At 39.0% G+C, this 15,178-nt stretch overlaps 1 protein-coding gene across 1 annotated transcript in view; it reads left to right on the top strand.

The window, feature by feature from the left end:
* TFAP2D (transcription factor AP-2 delta) overlaps positions 1-10,499 on the top strand; it is a 49,586-nt gene extending 39,087 nt beyond the window's left edge. The window contains exon 8 of the mRNA XM_074864682.1: positions 9,705-10,499. Within this exon, the coding sequence (XP_074720783.1) occupies positions 9,705-9,924 (220 nt within the window). The 3' untranslated portion in view covers positions 9,925-10,499. The remainder of the gene's footprint in view (positions 1-9,704) is intronic.
* Positions 10,500-15,178: the final 4,679 nt, after the last annotated feature.

Below are 15,178 nucleotides of genomic sequence, written 5' to 3'. Positions count from 1 at the left end.
TGGATCTGGAACAATGTTAACCAGCACAATCATCAGGCTCCATCCTTCTCATGTTAATGACATACAGGTAGATCTGAAGCATGTCAGTATGGGAAATGGTTGAGATTAACTTGCATATCACTCACCTCTCTAGTATTTTTGCACTTCCCAGACATTTAGTACATCCAACCCTCTCCAGAGCAAGGAACCAGACCAGATAAAGCAAACATGATCAGTTGTATAGATCTCTGCTGTGAAGAAGAGAATGTTTAGAGAAGGCATGGAGACATGTAGAAATTAAGACTCCTCAAAAGATATATGAAAACTAATCTAATAAACTGTATAGGTATGGTCCTGAACTCTGGAACACAATTGTCTGCAATGTTTGATTGCTACTGTGGTTCCTTGTATGTATTTGGTCTAGACCTACTCTTTCTGTCCCAAACAATTCCCAGGCACAAGTCACGCTTATCTCAGTCAAAATGATGTTCTCTGTTGGAATCTTAGATATGGCCACTACTTTGCAGGTTAAAAAGCTTGAATAACAGAGATGAGGCCAGGCTATGCAACATCACTCGTGGTCAGAAGTGCCTGGGCACTTCTCACTTTTCTCATGCAGGTATAGGTGACTAAAGGCATCCCTTAGCTTCAGTTTAAGAACCTTAGGGTGATTCACCTGTCTGGTGAATCTAGGGATCTAGGGTCATTTTAGGTGTAAAAAGACATCATGTCTCATATGCCACTCCTTCAGTTCAAAGGTCTTTTGTGAGTCCTGCATTACATCTACCAACCTTATAGATACTCTAAGTGTCCAATAACATCGCTGGTGGCAGGAGTGAACCTGCATGTTCACTTTCCATCCCTGCTCTTGAAGCTGTTCTCTTTTGCAGAGGAAAATTTAAGGCTGGACTGAGAATGAGAGCCCATCGTTATCTAAGGTAGTGTTTCTGCATTAAACCAAAGCCAGAGTTCTGGGTCTAGGATCCTGCTTTATTCATTTCACACTTAGGTCTGTTGATAAAGTACCAAAGAAGCCTTCAGTCTAAGCATCAGAATTTAGGACATTCCTCCAACTGGACCAAATGTCCAAAACACTAAATTAGTATTTTTCTTGATTTTAGACCCTACCTTTCTCCTGTTGAGTGTGTGTGTATTTACTTCTCTCTTCCATTCTACTGTTATATCTGAGCTTCCTACAGATTCAGCCAGGAACCTGAAAGTCATACTGACATGTGCCTTCTTGTCTTCGCTTTCATAACCTGCCCTTGCACCAGAACAGCTTTGATTTTTAAAAATTTTTGTCAGCAGTCTTTTTTAGCTCCCCAAAAATCTCATGAAAACTGGAGTTACCAGAAAACCCACCAAAAAATACCTACATTCTGTGCTGGGAAACCAAAACACATTTCAAAAACTTACAGGTAGAAGACTTGCTGAGATTATTCTCAAGAAATCTGTGTGGGTTTCTTGATTTACACATACAGACTCCTTGACCTCATCAGTCAGCTTCTTAGTCTCACTTTCTTCATTTGTAAAACTGGGTATGGACATACCTTCTACATCTGCCTTTGGGACACTTGTGTCTGTAAGAATCTGTAGTGTTTGGAAAGTTCAGATATCCTATTAATGTCATCCATCATATAGGGAAAGACGAATACTCACTGATTATAGAAGTTGGATTTGATCCTTTAAATTCACAGTTACAATTCATCAAGATGTAAAATCACATCCAGATCATCTGTCTTATATATGAAAGATAAAGACAGCAAAACAGCAAAGGGAAAACTACTTTCTTGGAAGTGACACTTCTTTCAGTGCAGAAATCTTATAAAAACAGACAAAAAATAATAGGCCCGGAATACCAAAGCTAGATAATGAAAGCAATCAGCATCCTCACAAATTATTCTGTATTTTGCCTAGCCACCCAGCTGATATGAAACACCCTTCCTATGAAACTGTTTGAGACAAGAGTTTTGTCGTTTAGCTAGTCTCTGAGCCTGGAGCTGTCAGCCTCCTGTGAGTGCCTTGGCATCACACTGACAAGGTGACACGAAAAGCGACAGGCAAGAAACCAGAGGCTCAGACCCTGGGAGCAGCGTAAAAGTAACATCCTTCTTTCTGAAGGGTAAAAAGGGAAAATGAAATGGGTTTTGAAGCTCAACATGCTTTTTAAATTGTAACAAAGAGCCAATCCCAAAGCCTTACTGGTGGGTTGCCTTTACAAATGTGCTTACCCCCCTTATATGTTGTTGTCTCTTTTTTACGCTTCTTTGATTATCAGGAGGTAGAGCAGCTGTTGTCATAAGTCCAGTCGTCTTGATTAGCAGCAGCAGACTTCTGTTTGGATACACGAACTGGAAGAAGCCTGGTGCACAATGAATTTCTTGGCGAAACACCTCTGGTGCCCTCTAGAGTTCCCTGGTTTCCACGATCTCTCTCAATCTGTCTTTAGATTCAGCTAGCTGAGAGGGACAACACTGGTTTCTAGTGCTGAGTTACTAGAATCAATAAATTGTTCCTTTCTTTTTTATTTTTTTCCTTTCTTTTCCTTGGATCTTTATTTACCAAAGGCATTAGAGTTTCTTCCTCTGGGATTTTTCCCTCACTGCATTTCCCAGGGATTCCCTCTTTGATCTTTCCATAACGGGGTTTTGATCACCTTATCCTGCTCTGCTGATGACTAAAATCCTTTTGGAAAGGTGTGAATTTCTAATGTTGCCAGTGATTTTTATCATGAGTCTTATAATACCATATTCCCTTAAAGTCACAATTTATGGAGTCAAGAGAACAGATCAGAAGCTGTTTTCTTTTCTTTATCCTCTTCACTAACAAATAGGTTCCATGATTATCAAGGAAAAGGTAAATATACATTAATCAAAAACGGAAAAAATATTGGGGGGCTTGATTTGTTTTTTAATCTAACACTTAAAACATTTAAGGAAGTCCTATGTTTCCCAAAAAAAGGAATGCCATCCCCTCATTTCCAAATTCCTGGGTTACAAAATTACATTGTCCCTTGTCATCAGCATGTTTATAATTCTTACTTCTTGGCAATGGGGCTTCTCAGCTACATTAGCTGCCTCACTCAAAAAACTCTATGCATGGTAGCAAGTTGGATGAATCAGATTCATTTCTCTGCCTTCCCGTAGGGCAGAGATGTGACTGTTGACTAAGCTAAAGGAGATGAAGGAGCTGACGGCTGTGTGAGGGACAGGCTCATGCTTTTTCAAAAATATCCAGTCATCTTGGATCTGTGGTCTCACTGGTGTATTTGTCTCCACAGGTAGTAATGGGCAGCAAGGTCACTTTTCATCCTCAGTTAGCCAGAAGCTTGCACACCGTTTTCTCTTTCAAAACCAGCAAGTCACAGGGTTATCCAGTGTTTTATTTGGAGAATATAATGTGCTATGCTGGAACTATTTCTTGGCAAATATCCAAAGGCTTCTGTGAGTGCCATGTGTACCACAGTGCCATGACTTAATCTTTGTTTTGTAGCTCAGAAACACTCCATAGCCACAGTCTTGGATATTTCAGGTATATTCCCTGGGAAATTCTCCTAGTGTGGAAAATCAGTCCCAAGGTCTAAAATATGCAGAGCTGAAACAGAATGTTTTGAAATATGGGGCATCAGCTCTAGCACGCTTTTCTTACTTTCTCCATTGCTTTTATACATAGTAAAAGGAGGTCCATCTGCTTAAGAGAACATGTCCTTAATACACTCGTTTGGTTATGAACGGAAAACAAGTATAAGGGCCTACTTTGCAAAGCAATTTTTGTATGTGTTTGCCACTCTGATTCTATAGACTACTTATCCCTGTAACATACTGGTGATGTTCCAATGGTTATCTTGACTATCAGTCTAACTTGTGTTATGGTTAGGCCTACTGACCTTCTGAAGTAAAGTTTTCACAATTTAATTCTCTAGGCAACTTTTGCAGGACAGACCCTGAAATCAACAGAAACACCTCAATGTCAATACAGGCACTTCTAACTTAGGAGGTTACTTGTACCAGTGAAGAGATTCAAATATTTTTCCATTTCCTTTACAATCATCAAAGGTCTTATTATTTATCATCTGCCATGTTTTATTAAATTTGGATAATCATGAAGTGGTTTTCACATTCAAAGTTCTGAGAAAGTCCGACCAATAAGTTCAAGCTTGTTTTTTCTTCATTATTATTGTTTTAAAGTATTTATTTATTTTAAATGAGGATGTAAACATTCAGTGCAGATGGCCTCTTCCCCCCCTACTGAGAGGGAATCTGTTTTTTTTGCCGCATGTCGGAGTTTCACCAGCCTGGGGTATGGAGGAGTCCTTGAGGTAGTTGCCAAATGAGAGCCCAAGCCTTCAGGCGCACTTGGATCTTTTCACTTTTAAGTAAGACCATCATTAAAACATGAGCAGACATAATTGCATCATAGTGCTGGGCAGAATTGCAGGCAGGTCTGGATGTCCTTAAGCATAAGGATTTGTAATATGCTGGCCTGATATCCATTGTCTTCTTTCTGTAGTTCTTCATGCACAGTACCAAAATCAGAGATTTTAGCCTTGCCTTTTGAAACAATAAAGTTACTAGCTTATAGGAGCTGCAATGAGATGCACTACAAAGCTGAGAATACCCAGAAGACTCCATTATGAAACCACCATGTTTAATTTTAGTCTTTTAAACCCAAATGAAAGTATTACAATGAAAGAAACTAATTTCATAGGTGTGGATCATACTGAAAATGAAACAACTTCAGTGGGAACTCAGTCTGAAAAATCGGGCAACTAAATTTGACTTTCAGGAAACATATTTAAATGCTTTGCCATTAAACCTTCTCTCTGTCATGTTTGATTTAAATGTAAAATCAGATTTTCTCCTCGACTTGAAATTTACTTTCCTCAACAAAGGGAAATTATCCAACTTTCTTAGAATTTTTTAGACTTCAATCTGCAGAGAAATAAAGTCCACCAAAACTAGAGCAGGGGGAGTTAATGATAAAAATATAAGATAAAGTAGAAGATATCTCTCAGCCTTTTTGTGCTCATTACATAAAGTGAGGCTAAAAAAATACACCCTCCCAGGAGCATGGCAAGGAGAGCTGGTCAGAACTTTTCTGTAAAATGGTTTCTCTCAGTAAGCTTCATTGGAAAATTAATAGGCTCTGTATATCCCCATCTATGGAGAAGAATATATTCATCAGGAACTGAAAGTAGAGTTGCCATGAGACTCTGCAGCATTATTTCACTAAAAAAGGGTTGGCTTTTTTATAAGAAATACAATGCTATCTTGAGAAAAACTGTCATATTTAATGATTAGTGGTATGTAAGAGGCTAAACTGTAAAGGAGATAGACCCCTAACTCACCCCATAAAATCCTTTTCCTATGAACACTAGTTTTCAGACCAGAAGTTTAAGATTTTGCTTAGGATAAAATACCCATATCTAGGTCTTTCAATATAAGTTGGATGTCTAAGCTTCCCATGTAGTCAATGAAGATCTAGGAAAAGATACTGCTGAGTAAACAGTAACATGCAGTGTCTTTTTAGATGCTATTAGGTATGTCATGAGTCCATTGCCTCTTTAAAAGGGTGCTGTTCTCCTGTAAGCTCTCTGCACCTGACAGAGATGTCTTGTTACTGCAGGGCATCTCAAATAGCACCGAACAGATATTTTTATTCAGCTTGATGCAGTCCTCAGTGTAGCCGAAAGAATGGCACAGCTCACCATAAAGGAGACACATCCATTTCATGTGCTACATCATTCTCCATACTTCTCTGACTGTATTGATTAAAGCCCCAGGGCTTAATTCAGTTGCCTAAACATTGTCATCTAGTGCCATGTGATATACACAAGGGCAACCTGCCTGGCATCAAAACACCTAGAAGCAAGGTGAACTTAAGTCCCATATCATATCTAGCAAATCTGTGCAGTTGTTTCAGATGTCATAGGACATCTCAAATCACTGTAGGGTCTTATATGTAGGAAACTGCATTAAGTGCCCTTTGATGGTAATGGGAGTTTAGGCACTGTTGATGTCTACACCTACAAGTTGGCACCTACGCTTATGTACCTTAATATCAGATTCTGTCCCCTTCTGGTATTTTCTGCAGTCTCGTTCAACATTTGAGAACATTAAAGTTTTCCATCCTTGTTCTTAGCCCTACAGATCATTTCTGAGACAATCTCTGTAAATTTTCACTGTAGTATTCCCACTTTACTCTTCAGGGTGTATTGAGCTATCGGATGAACCCAGTACTATTCCTTTTGCTCAGGAGTTGAAAGGTTCAAAGAAAGCAGGCAAGAAGATTTATTTTCTATTCAATCATTTGTTAAACTTACTATTTGCATCTACTGGAAATGAATGATTGCAGATATTGCCAACTTTTAAAATAGACAAACTAGTTTCTTTTACATGCAAGATCATAAATATTTTTGTCTTGGTATAGTCAGCTCCCCAAATCAAGACCCAGAAGATCCTACAGCAGTGTAAAAATCATGAGATATTATAACTATTAATGGTATATTTGAATTTCCTTTTCCTTGCTTCCTGTTATTGTAAGTGCCATTACATTTTCATCATTCATCACATTTATCATCGCTAGAAATGATGATAAAATGCAACACAAAATCTGGAAATTACCTGACTCATAAAAGAACTTGAAAGGGCTAAAAATACTCTTATCTATATGCTACTGTTGATATTGGTTTTACTACTATTAAAAATATGACTTACAATGATGATAATGATGATTTTTATTTCCCTGGTATACCAGACATTTCTAAAAAAAAAAAAAAAATTAAAGTGAGATATGTTTACCTCTTTTTAAAGCTAATTTTAAAAGATCCAGATACTACTACAAGTCCAAGCTTAAAGAGTTCAAACTTCAAGAGTCGTGTGGTATTATTAATTGATGTCTGCAAAATAGTCCTTGTAAATATTTAATTATCATTTCCTCTCATTACTAACTGGGGATAAACATAAATTCCTGTTTCAAAAAGTGCCTGGAGACTGATGGATAAACATTCCAAAAGTGAGTTATTTGTTAATAGCCTTTGGGAGACCTTTTATAAAAGACTGGGCCACTCCCAATCTGAAATGGAGAGATCTTTCCAAACTGAGCTGTCCTCCCCATATGTTTGGTGTCTTCCCTAGGGTACCAACTTTCCCAGCAAACAGGGTTCCCATGTTCAGCAGACAAAAAGATCACCCTAAAAGATATCTTGAAGCCTTTCCCATGTTGTTTGGTTTTGCTGGGGTTTTTTTATACTTCCAACATCCTAAAGGTTGTCCATGTCCTGTATAACCTCTTTTCCCTTGATCCCTACTTTTTCACTTTTTTCTAAAACACCTGGAAAGACTGAGAAGCCAAAATGCAGAGGAGAGGGGTACTCACTGCCGTGAAGCATTCTCATTTCTGACCTATGCACAGGTCTCTGCATTAGAGCAGGGTTTACTGATGTGCTGCATAAGAGAGTTACTGCAGAGACAAGATCTTAACTAGCATGGCATGGGAAATAGTTACTGTTTTATCAGAATCACTGTATTGTTTTGTTGTGTTTTTTTTCTCACCCAAACCAATATAAAGTATTGATTTCTCAGAAATGTCCACAGACTCAGAAATCAGCCTCTGTTCCTCTCCTTGACTTCTTTCTGCCCTAAGCAGAATTGGGATAACAGAAATCAGTCTTTTAAAAACTGTAATGAGATTTCAACCTTTGAAATAATTTTTCATTTATGTTTCTAAATGAAAATTAAAATCTGGAGGATTTGGGTGTGTTTTTTTTCATTTACCATTTATCAAAATGAGTCATTATAACAACGAGAATAACTTGGTCGATGAAAAATTTAATATGAGCCAGCAATGTGCGCTCACAGCCCACAAAGCCAACCGTATCCTGGGCCGTGTCAAGAGCAGTGTGGTCAGCAGGTTGAGGAAGGGGATTCTCTCCCTCTACTCTGCTCTGGTGAAACCCCCCCTGCAGTGCTGTGTCTGTCTCTGGGGCCCCCAGTATAAGAAGGACATGGACCTGCTCAAGTGGGTCCAGAGGAGGCCACAAAGATGATCAGGGGGCTGGAGCACCTCCCCTAGGAGGACAGGTTGAGAGACTTGGCGTTGTTCAGCCTGGAGAAGAGAATGCTCCAGGGAGACCTTAGAGTGGTCTCCCAGTACTTAAAAGGGGCTACAGGAAAGATGGAGTGGGACTCTTCATCAGGGAGTGTACTGATAGGACAAGGGGTAACAGTTTTAAACTGAAAGAGGGTAGATTTAGATTCAATATAAGGAAAAAATTCTTTACTGTGGGTATGATGAGTCACTGGAGCAGGTTGCCCAGAGAAGTGGTGGCTGCCTCCTCCCTGGCAGTGTTCAAGGCCAGGTTGGACGGGGCTTTGAGCAACCTGGTCTAGCAGAAAATGACCCTGCCCATGGCAGGGGGGTTCGAACTAGATGATCTTTCATGTCCCTTCCAACCCAATTCATTCTATGATTCTGTGATTGGTTGCCCATACTAAGATGTCTAGTGCAACTTGAGTTTCCCTGGCCTCATGTGAATATCTTACACTGTACACATAATATTTAGGCAGAAAGGGCTGAAGTCTATTGCCTAAAAACTGGTCTCTAGTGCCATTTCTAACATCCTAAGGTAGATGAGACATCCTCACAGAGGTGGTATCTGAGAGATGGGACCTGTGGGAAACATGCACACTTCTGGATCTGTAGGTGGAAGCTAGGCTGGATGTTCAAAACATCACAAGCAGCTGTAGGCACATATGTGTGCACGGAAATGCTCCTCTAAACTGGGTTGAAATTAACCCACTATAGCTCTGCCAGACAACTGCATTAATACATCATTTCAGTAGCTGTTAAGTGAGGAGTACCACTGAAATTCAGCTACTTTGCAGTGCAGAAGAACAACAAGAAAAATTCAGTGTTATCTTGAAAAAACACTTTATTTGGATGAAAGGTGCAACAGAGCAAATATATACTAGCAAATTCAACACCAGCAGGGAAATGTTGTTGGAACTTAGTTATTTTTACTATTAATAGGTTAGGATGGTCTGTGCATTTAGCCTGGCTGAACTAGCCTTACGTGAAACATAGGCATTGTTTGAGCATTAGCATTGGCCAGAGACTATTCCCAACAGGCAGTTCGGATTTCACCTTGTTGGATGATCAGAGGGATTAGCAGCACAGATACGGCCAAACCACGCCAGTTGTGCTGAGGGTCAGAGATTGCACCCTTGGCATTGCTTAATTTCTTAGTACACATGCAGTCATACACCCACATAGAATAACCAGCTCTTGTTCAAGAGCCTGATCTAGAAGAGTGAATAAACCACACAGACCTGGTTTTATTTACCTGAGAAGGGTAAATAAAGAAGCAAAGCTTCTGGGACTGGAGAAGTAGTGATGCTGGAGATGCTGAGGTATGGATCCTCTCTTGGCCTATCTGAAGTCAACAACACTGTGTCAGTCTGCATCAACTGAGAATCTGTCCCACGATGTTTCAGAACTAAGACTCCTACCAAAACCAACCTTTGAAGCTCTATGTAGTCTGCTCTTCAGCTCTACTCTCTTCTTTTCTGTTTCTCCCATAGATAATAAATAGTTTAGGGAGCAAATCTTGAATTTCACTATAGCAAAATGAGTGTACTGTAAACTCTTCTATGTATGTGAGTGCATTTATATTTATGTGCATGTGTGTATTTCTTTTTCTTTTTCTGTCTCCTTCCCATTTGTAGTTTGATCACTCATGGTTTTGGAACTCCTGCAATATGTGCTGCCCTAAGCACTTTCCAAACTGTTCTCAGTGAAATGCTGAACTACTTGGAAAAGCACACATCGCACAAAAACGGAGGAGCAGCGGAATCTGGCCAAGGACACGCCAACTCGGAGAAAGCCCCCCTGCGGAAAACTTCAGAGGCTGCTGTGAAAGAGGGCAAAACAGAAAAGACAGACTAGCTACATCAAACAGAATCTATTTCAAGAGAGTCTTGCTGCTGATATTTTTTTTAAATATATATATCATTGAGGGCGATTTATCTCCAGTGGACCAAATCCAAAAAAAGGGGGAAAAAAGAAAAAAAAAAAGAAAAAAAAAGAAAAAATAAAATAAAAAAGAGAAAGATTAAAACAGAGAGAAAGAGAGAGCGTGAGAGAGGAAAGTATTCAACCCTAAGAACAGCAGTGTACAGTAATTGTGTGATGAAATTGTCACTTTTTTAAAATTTATGTTGCTCTAAACTACTTTTTCGTGCACGTAGTATTTGATTGTTCTGAATGATACACTAACACCGTTTTTTATAAGCACTTCCGGACTTGGCTGAGGTGGCACATGAAATCTGAAGCACTTTCTTCTCCGGCAGCAGAGTTAGGGCCATTACATCGGTTGTGGGACACACAGTTCCAGCATCCTGACTTTGCTTGCATGCTGGATAGATTGAAAGAAGGGCTTCCTCTGATCCATCGGACATGCCTGATCTACTGACCATTGGGAAAACAATATGGAAACCTGGCAAAAGAGGAATTCTTGGGTCGTGGGACAAATGAACCGTTCAGTGTTGGGGGCTGCTTATCCCCAAGTGGGAATGTACAATAAAGCTGCACTGGAATGAGGCCAGAACCTGTTGGGAATCTGTCCTGACCATTCAAGCAGCAGCCGTGGTGTCACATGTGAAAAGAGCATGGCAGACTAAAACAAAAAAAAAAACCTTGATAGTTTCAATAAGAGCCCTGATCCCTCTGTGAACTTCAGATTAAATGAGAGCATGGACTTCTGTCCTCTATCTTCTCAGCCCCTGGTCCCACAACACTGCAGTCCGCCATACCTGGGTCTCTGTTCAACAGGATCAATGCAGGCAATTGGAGTCACCTTTTGTGTTGCCTTGATTTTATGATACATTCTTTTCTTCAACAGCTTGTTTCTGCAGCTTTATTGCCTTTAGAAATCCAGCTGAGGTGCAGAGGTCTAACAGAATCCACTCACTTACCAAAAATAAAATAAAATAAAACCAAAATGACAAATAAGACAGATTGGCTCAGTCCACAGCAGCTAAGTGATAATACCCTTGTTAATGTACTTTTGAAATATTACTTTACCACCCACTGCACATCCTCACACAGAAAACATTGGAGCCATAGTTTGAGCTCAAGCCTCTTTGAGTCAAGAGGCTTTTCCCAGCCACATTCTAACTTCTTCTTCAACAAGACTTTTATTCCATTCTTTTTCTTGTTTCTCTGACTTTACTTTACTGAGAAAGTTAGGAAGGATTGGGATTATGGGGTGGGGTTATGCTGGCCATCTAAACTCCTTTTAAGATCAGCAGAACCAGACCTTTTCTTCTAAGGGACAATTCATCTCTTTCTATGGTAGGAAATATTATAGTTGTCCATGTGTAAGTGTTTAGAGCCATTTGAGATGTTTTAGCCTAAGACAGCCACAGAGATCTGACAGATATGACATAAAACCTATTGGAGAACTGGACTCCCCTGGAGGAGCCCAGAAGACAGCACTAGATACCTATAGGTGGCCACTTAACTTGCACACCAAGTGTCTGGGACAGGTAGAAGGGATCATCTGGAAGTGCCTGTCATTCTCCACAGATAATAGTTGGAATGTAACAGTGGCATTTTGCATTGTACGTGACTTCAACTGGATTAATCACCCTCCTCTGCCTATAATCGGTGGAGAGAAAAAGGCACCCATAATATTCAGTTTATCTCACCTCACAGTAATGATGAATCATGCCATGAAAGCGTGTATTTTTCTCAACTAGGTATAAAGGAAGCCAAGGATAAAAGCCCTCATACATATGTGTCTACATCACAGCTTTCTAGAACTAGCTATTATGCATTACTTCTCGGATGACCAGCTTTAGACTAAACCTAAGGACTATGACAAATATCTGAGGGCATTTACAGCCATGATGTTAGGGAGTCAAACTGAATTAACAAGATCAGCCTTGCCTTCCAAATGTATGGAAGGAAATAGAGTGCTTATGGCATGATGCTGCTCCTCTTGAGGTCAGTAAGGACATTGCCATCATGGTGGGAAAACATGCTAGGAACTAATGAATCCCTACTTGCTTGCATAAGGAAATCTACAAAACCAAAAAGAAATCCTATGATTTTGCCCAGATTTGTCCTTGTTGATGGTAGGCATATAACTTAGATACCTACTTTAGTGCTATCTAGGCACCTTCTATGCATTGAGCGAAATAGATGTATCTCCATGGGACTCCATCTCCTTAACACACTATGATCAGCTAAGTGCCTAACAGAACTTAAATTTTACTGAATTAATTTTTCCCTCTAGCTCCTCTGGAGAAGTGCTAAAATCAAATGAATGATCCTCAGAGGTGTCTTCAACAGAAACATTGTGGAACTGTTCTACAACATGAAATACTTGAGTGTGAAAGTAGGTAACCACAATTAAAAGTGAAAAGGAAACTCGCTCTGCTTTTTTCTATTGCCCAAACTGAGGGAGAGAAAAGGATGGGGGGGAAATTAAAAGTTTGTGTGAGATACACAAATTTGCCACATGAAAATGTACTGTAAAGTAATTGAATTGTGGTTCTCTCCTTCAAGATGTGGATAAATTTAAATCAGGTTTTGATGGAGGGAAAAAAATTTTGTAAATCCTTTTCATTTTTTTTCAGTAAAATATCAATCTTCTGGAGAAGGGGGAATGACTGGCTGGGTAGATTATTCTGTAAAACTGTTGAGAAAGCAACATTTTATTACAATCAAATTTAAATGTCTGATATTGGAAATAATATGTATACAGCATTATTTGATATATTTACCTATTCAGAATACAGTCCAAGGTCCCAACAATAATTTATTTAAAGACTTGCATCTTTTGTTGTTACATAATCACTATGAGACTCTGCTCTGCAGGCAAAAATTATTTTTGACCTGGATTACCCTTTGACTTATTAATATTAATAAACCTGAACACTCTTGAAATCCTAGAATTTCCAGTTTTTGACTTCCTGATCCCTGCAGATTTTTGTAGATTCAACCTGATTGAATTGCCATGTATTCTTCTCATTAAGAGGCTACCTGCATTTACATCCCCATCTTTCTGGTTTTTCCTTTAGCATCTTAATACATTTTAAAAACAAAATTCTTTCTAAAAGGTAGCTGTAAGGTTTGTTGACATTCACAGGCTCTCAGTTATTTATTTTTATCTGTAATTAATAATTTTATTCAAGAAAAAATAATTGTTACTGCCTTTTCTGCTGAACAAGCTATCGGAGCAGTTTGGTGATAAAACACAATTGTTTTTTAAAATTGGAACTTTCAGTGTGGTTTTAAACAATGAATTCACTGATGTTCCTGCTAAAAATCTCAGCCTAAGTTCTCATCCACTTATACCTGCACAATGTTTGTTTTTTGTATTTCCTTAGTCTTTGTCTCTATGGAAATGTTGCCACCTCAAAACACATTCCTGAATTAGATCAGCCTGAAGGAAGGGCATGGTTTGAAGTTAGTGGGTGCTCACTGGTAGAAAATTCAAGTATATTTGTACCTCTTTGACTCTGAAATTAATCTGATCTGGAAAAAAAAAAGTTCTCGCTTTGAGAGACCATGGAATTTTTTATTCCACTTAGGTCAAAGACAACAAAGGAGTACAGAGAAGCATCCAAACCTCCATGGCCAAAGCAATGAATTGTTATGATTTTTGAAAACACAAAAATAGATTCATAACTCAAGTGCTGTCTGAGTATTTGGATCCTGTTGTACTTCAGCCCATTGCTCACCTCGGTATGCATTACACCTTTCCTACCACAAATCTCAAAACACTTCATGTAGGTCTCTGAACTTACTTCTTATACTAAGCCCTGACATGTTTGACTCACAAAAACCAGATGTTGATACTTTGATTTATGAGCAAATTACTCATGAAGTAAACACACTGACTAACCACATGCCTTTCTTTCTAGAGCAAGGTGTTACTGTGAGTACAAAGAGCTCATGTGTTGACTAAGCTTAGAAGGTAAGTTTCTGGCAGAGCCAGGACTTGACATTCTCACCTCCAACCTCTGCCCTAAAATTTGGATCTCTGTTCACACAGTCCTCTGTTAGTATCATTACATGGCAGAGATGTGTAGTAAAGGGAGAATTTTATGCAGATGATAAGAACTGGAACAGCATTTGTATGGCCTGTAAAAGGGAGTGAACCACAGACAAACAGTGATGACCCTGCCACCTACAACTGAAGACTGCAAGAATTTTGTCCTTCATGCTGCCATCTTAAACCCTAACTCCTTCTAGATGTCATTCTGTTGCCTTGGAGAACTGTCACGAGGGGTGAATTTGGACCTTTAATTTACTTCTTTTTTAAAGATAAACTCCAACTTTCATTGGGAAAAGACTTCAGCTCTCCAAATCAACAAGGAATCTGCTCTTTGAAGCTTCTCTTTAACTTTTCCGAAAAACAAAAAAAATCTGCTACAAAGCAGGCACAATGTATAGTCCTTCCAAATCCTGGACCTCTGTGTAAATACTTCCCCAGCTCATCTCTTCCTTTGAACGTGACTCAGTGGCACAGCTGCGGCTCACAATTTTACAGCAAGGCTCAAGAAGGACTTCTTGATTGTCCTAAGAGCCAATCTCTCTAACTGCTTTTTTTTTTTGTTTGTTTGTTTCCTAATACCAACAAGCAATTTTGGTCTTAGATGTCTTAGGTATCCAAAAGGGCTGCTGATGAATTTCAAGGTCATTTGACTTTAATTTATCCTTTGGAGAGATAGTTCTGCTGCTCTAATTTTTTATTTTTAAGGAAAGAAAAAACAGCATTAATAGAAGACGCAAGCCTGCAACACAAGGAAGAATCAATAAACATAATTATACAAGAACTGTATTTATAAAAATATCCTCTGCCTCTGCCCTCATTACAGGTTCAACAAGACTTCAAGTACAGCTGTGTGGGGAATGGGGGAGGAAGATAAAGTCGTTTTCCTTTGCCAGGTGAAGGTCATTTGGAGAGGTCTGATCTTTTTTTATTGCTATTCTTTACTTTTCTTTATTTTGTACAATTAATTCTGTTCTGTACAGCAGCTGTTGTGATTGTATTTAAATGTGAGTGCGCACTTGGTCACCAACAAACAATGTCCTATTTATTGGTTTGGGGTTTTGGTTTGTTTTGGTTTTTTTCCTTCCACTTAATTTATCTTAATTTATAATTCAGTGGTGAAAAACATAATCTTTT

Source organism: Strix uralensis, chromosome 3 (assembly GCF_047716275.1).
Source record: "Strix uralensis isolate ZFMK-TIS-50842 chromosome 3, bStrUra1, whole genome shotgun sequence".
NCBI classification, from domain to species: domain Eukaryota; kingdom Metazoa; phylum Chordata; class Aves; order Strigiformes; family Strigidae; genus Strix; species Strix uralensis.
This window is presented reverse-complemented; position numbering and strand designations above follow the sequence as displayed.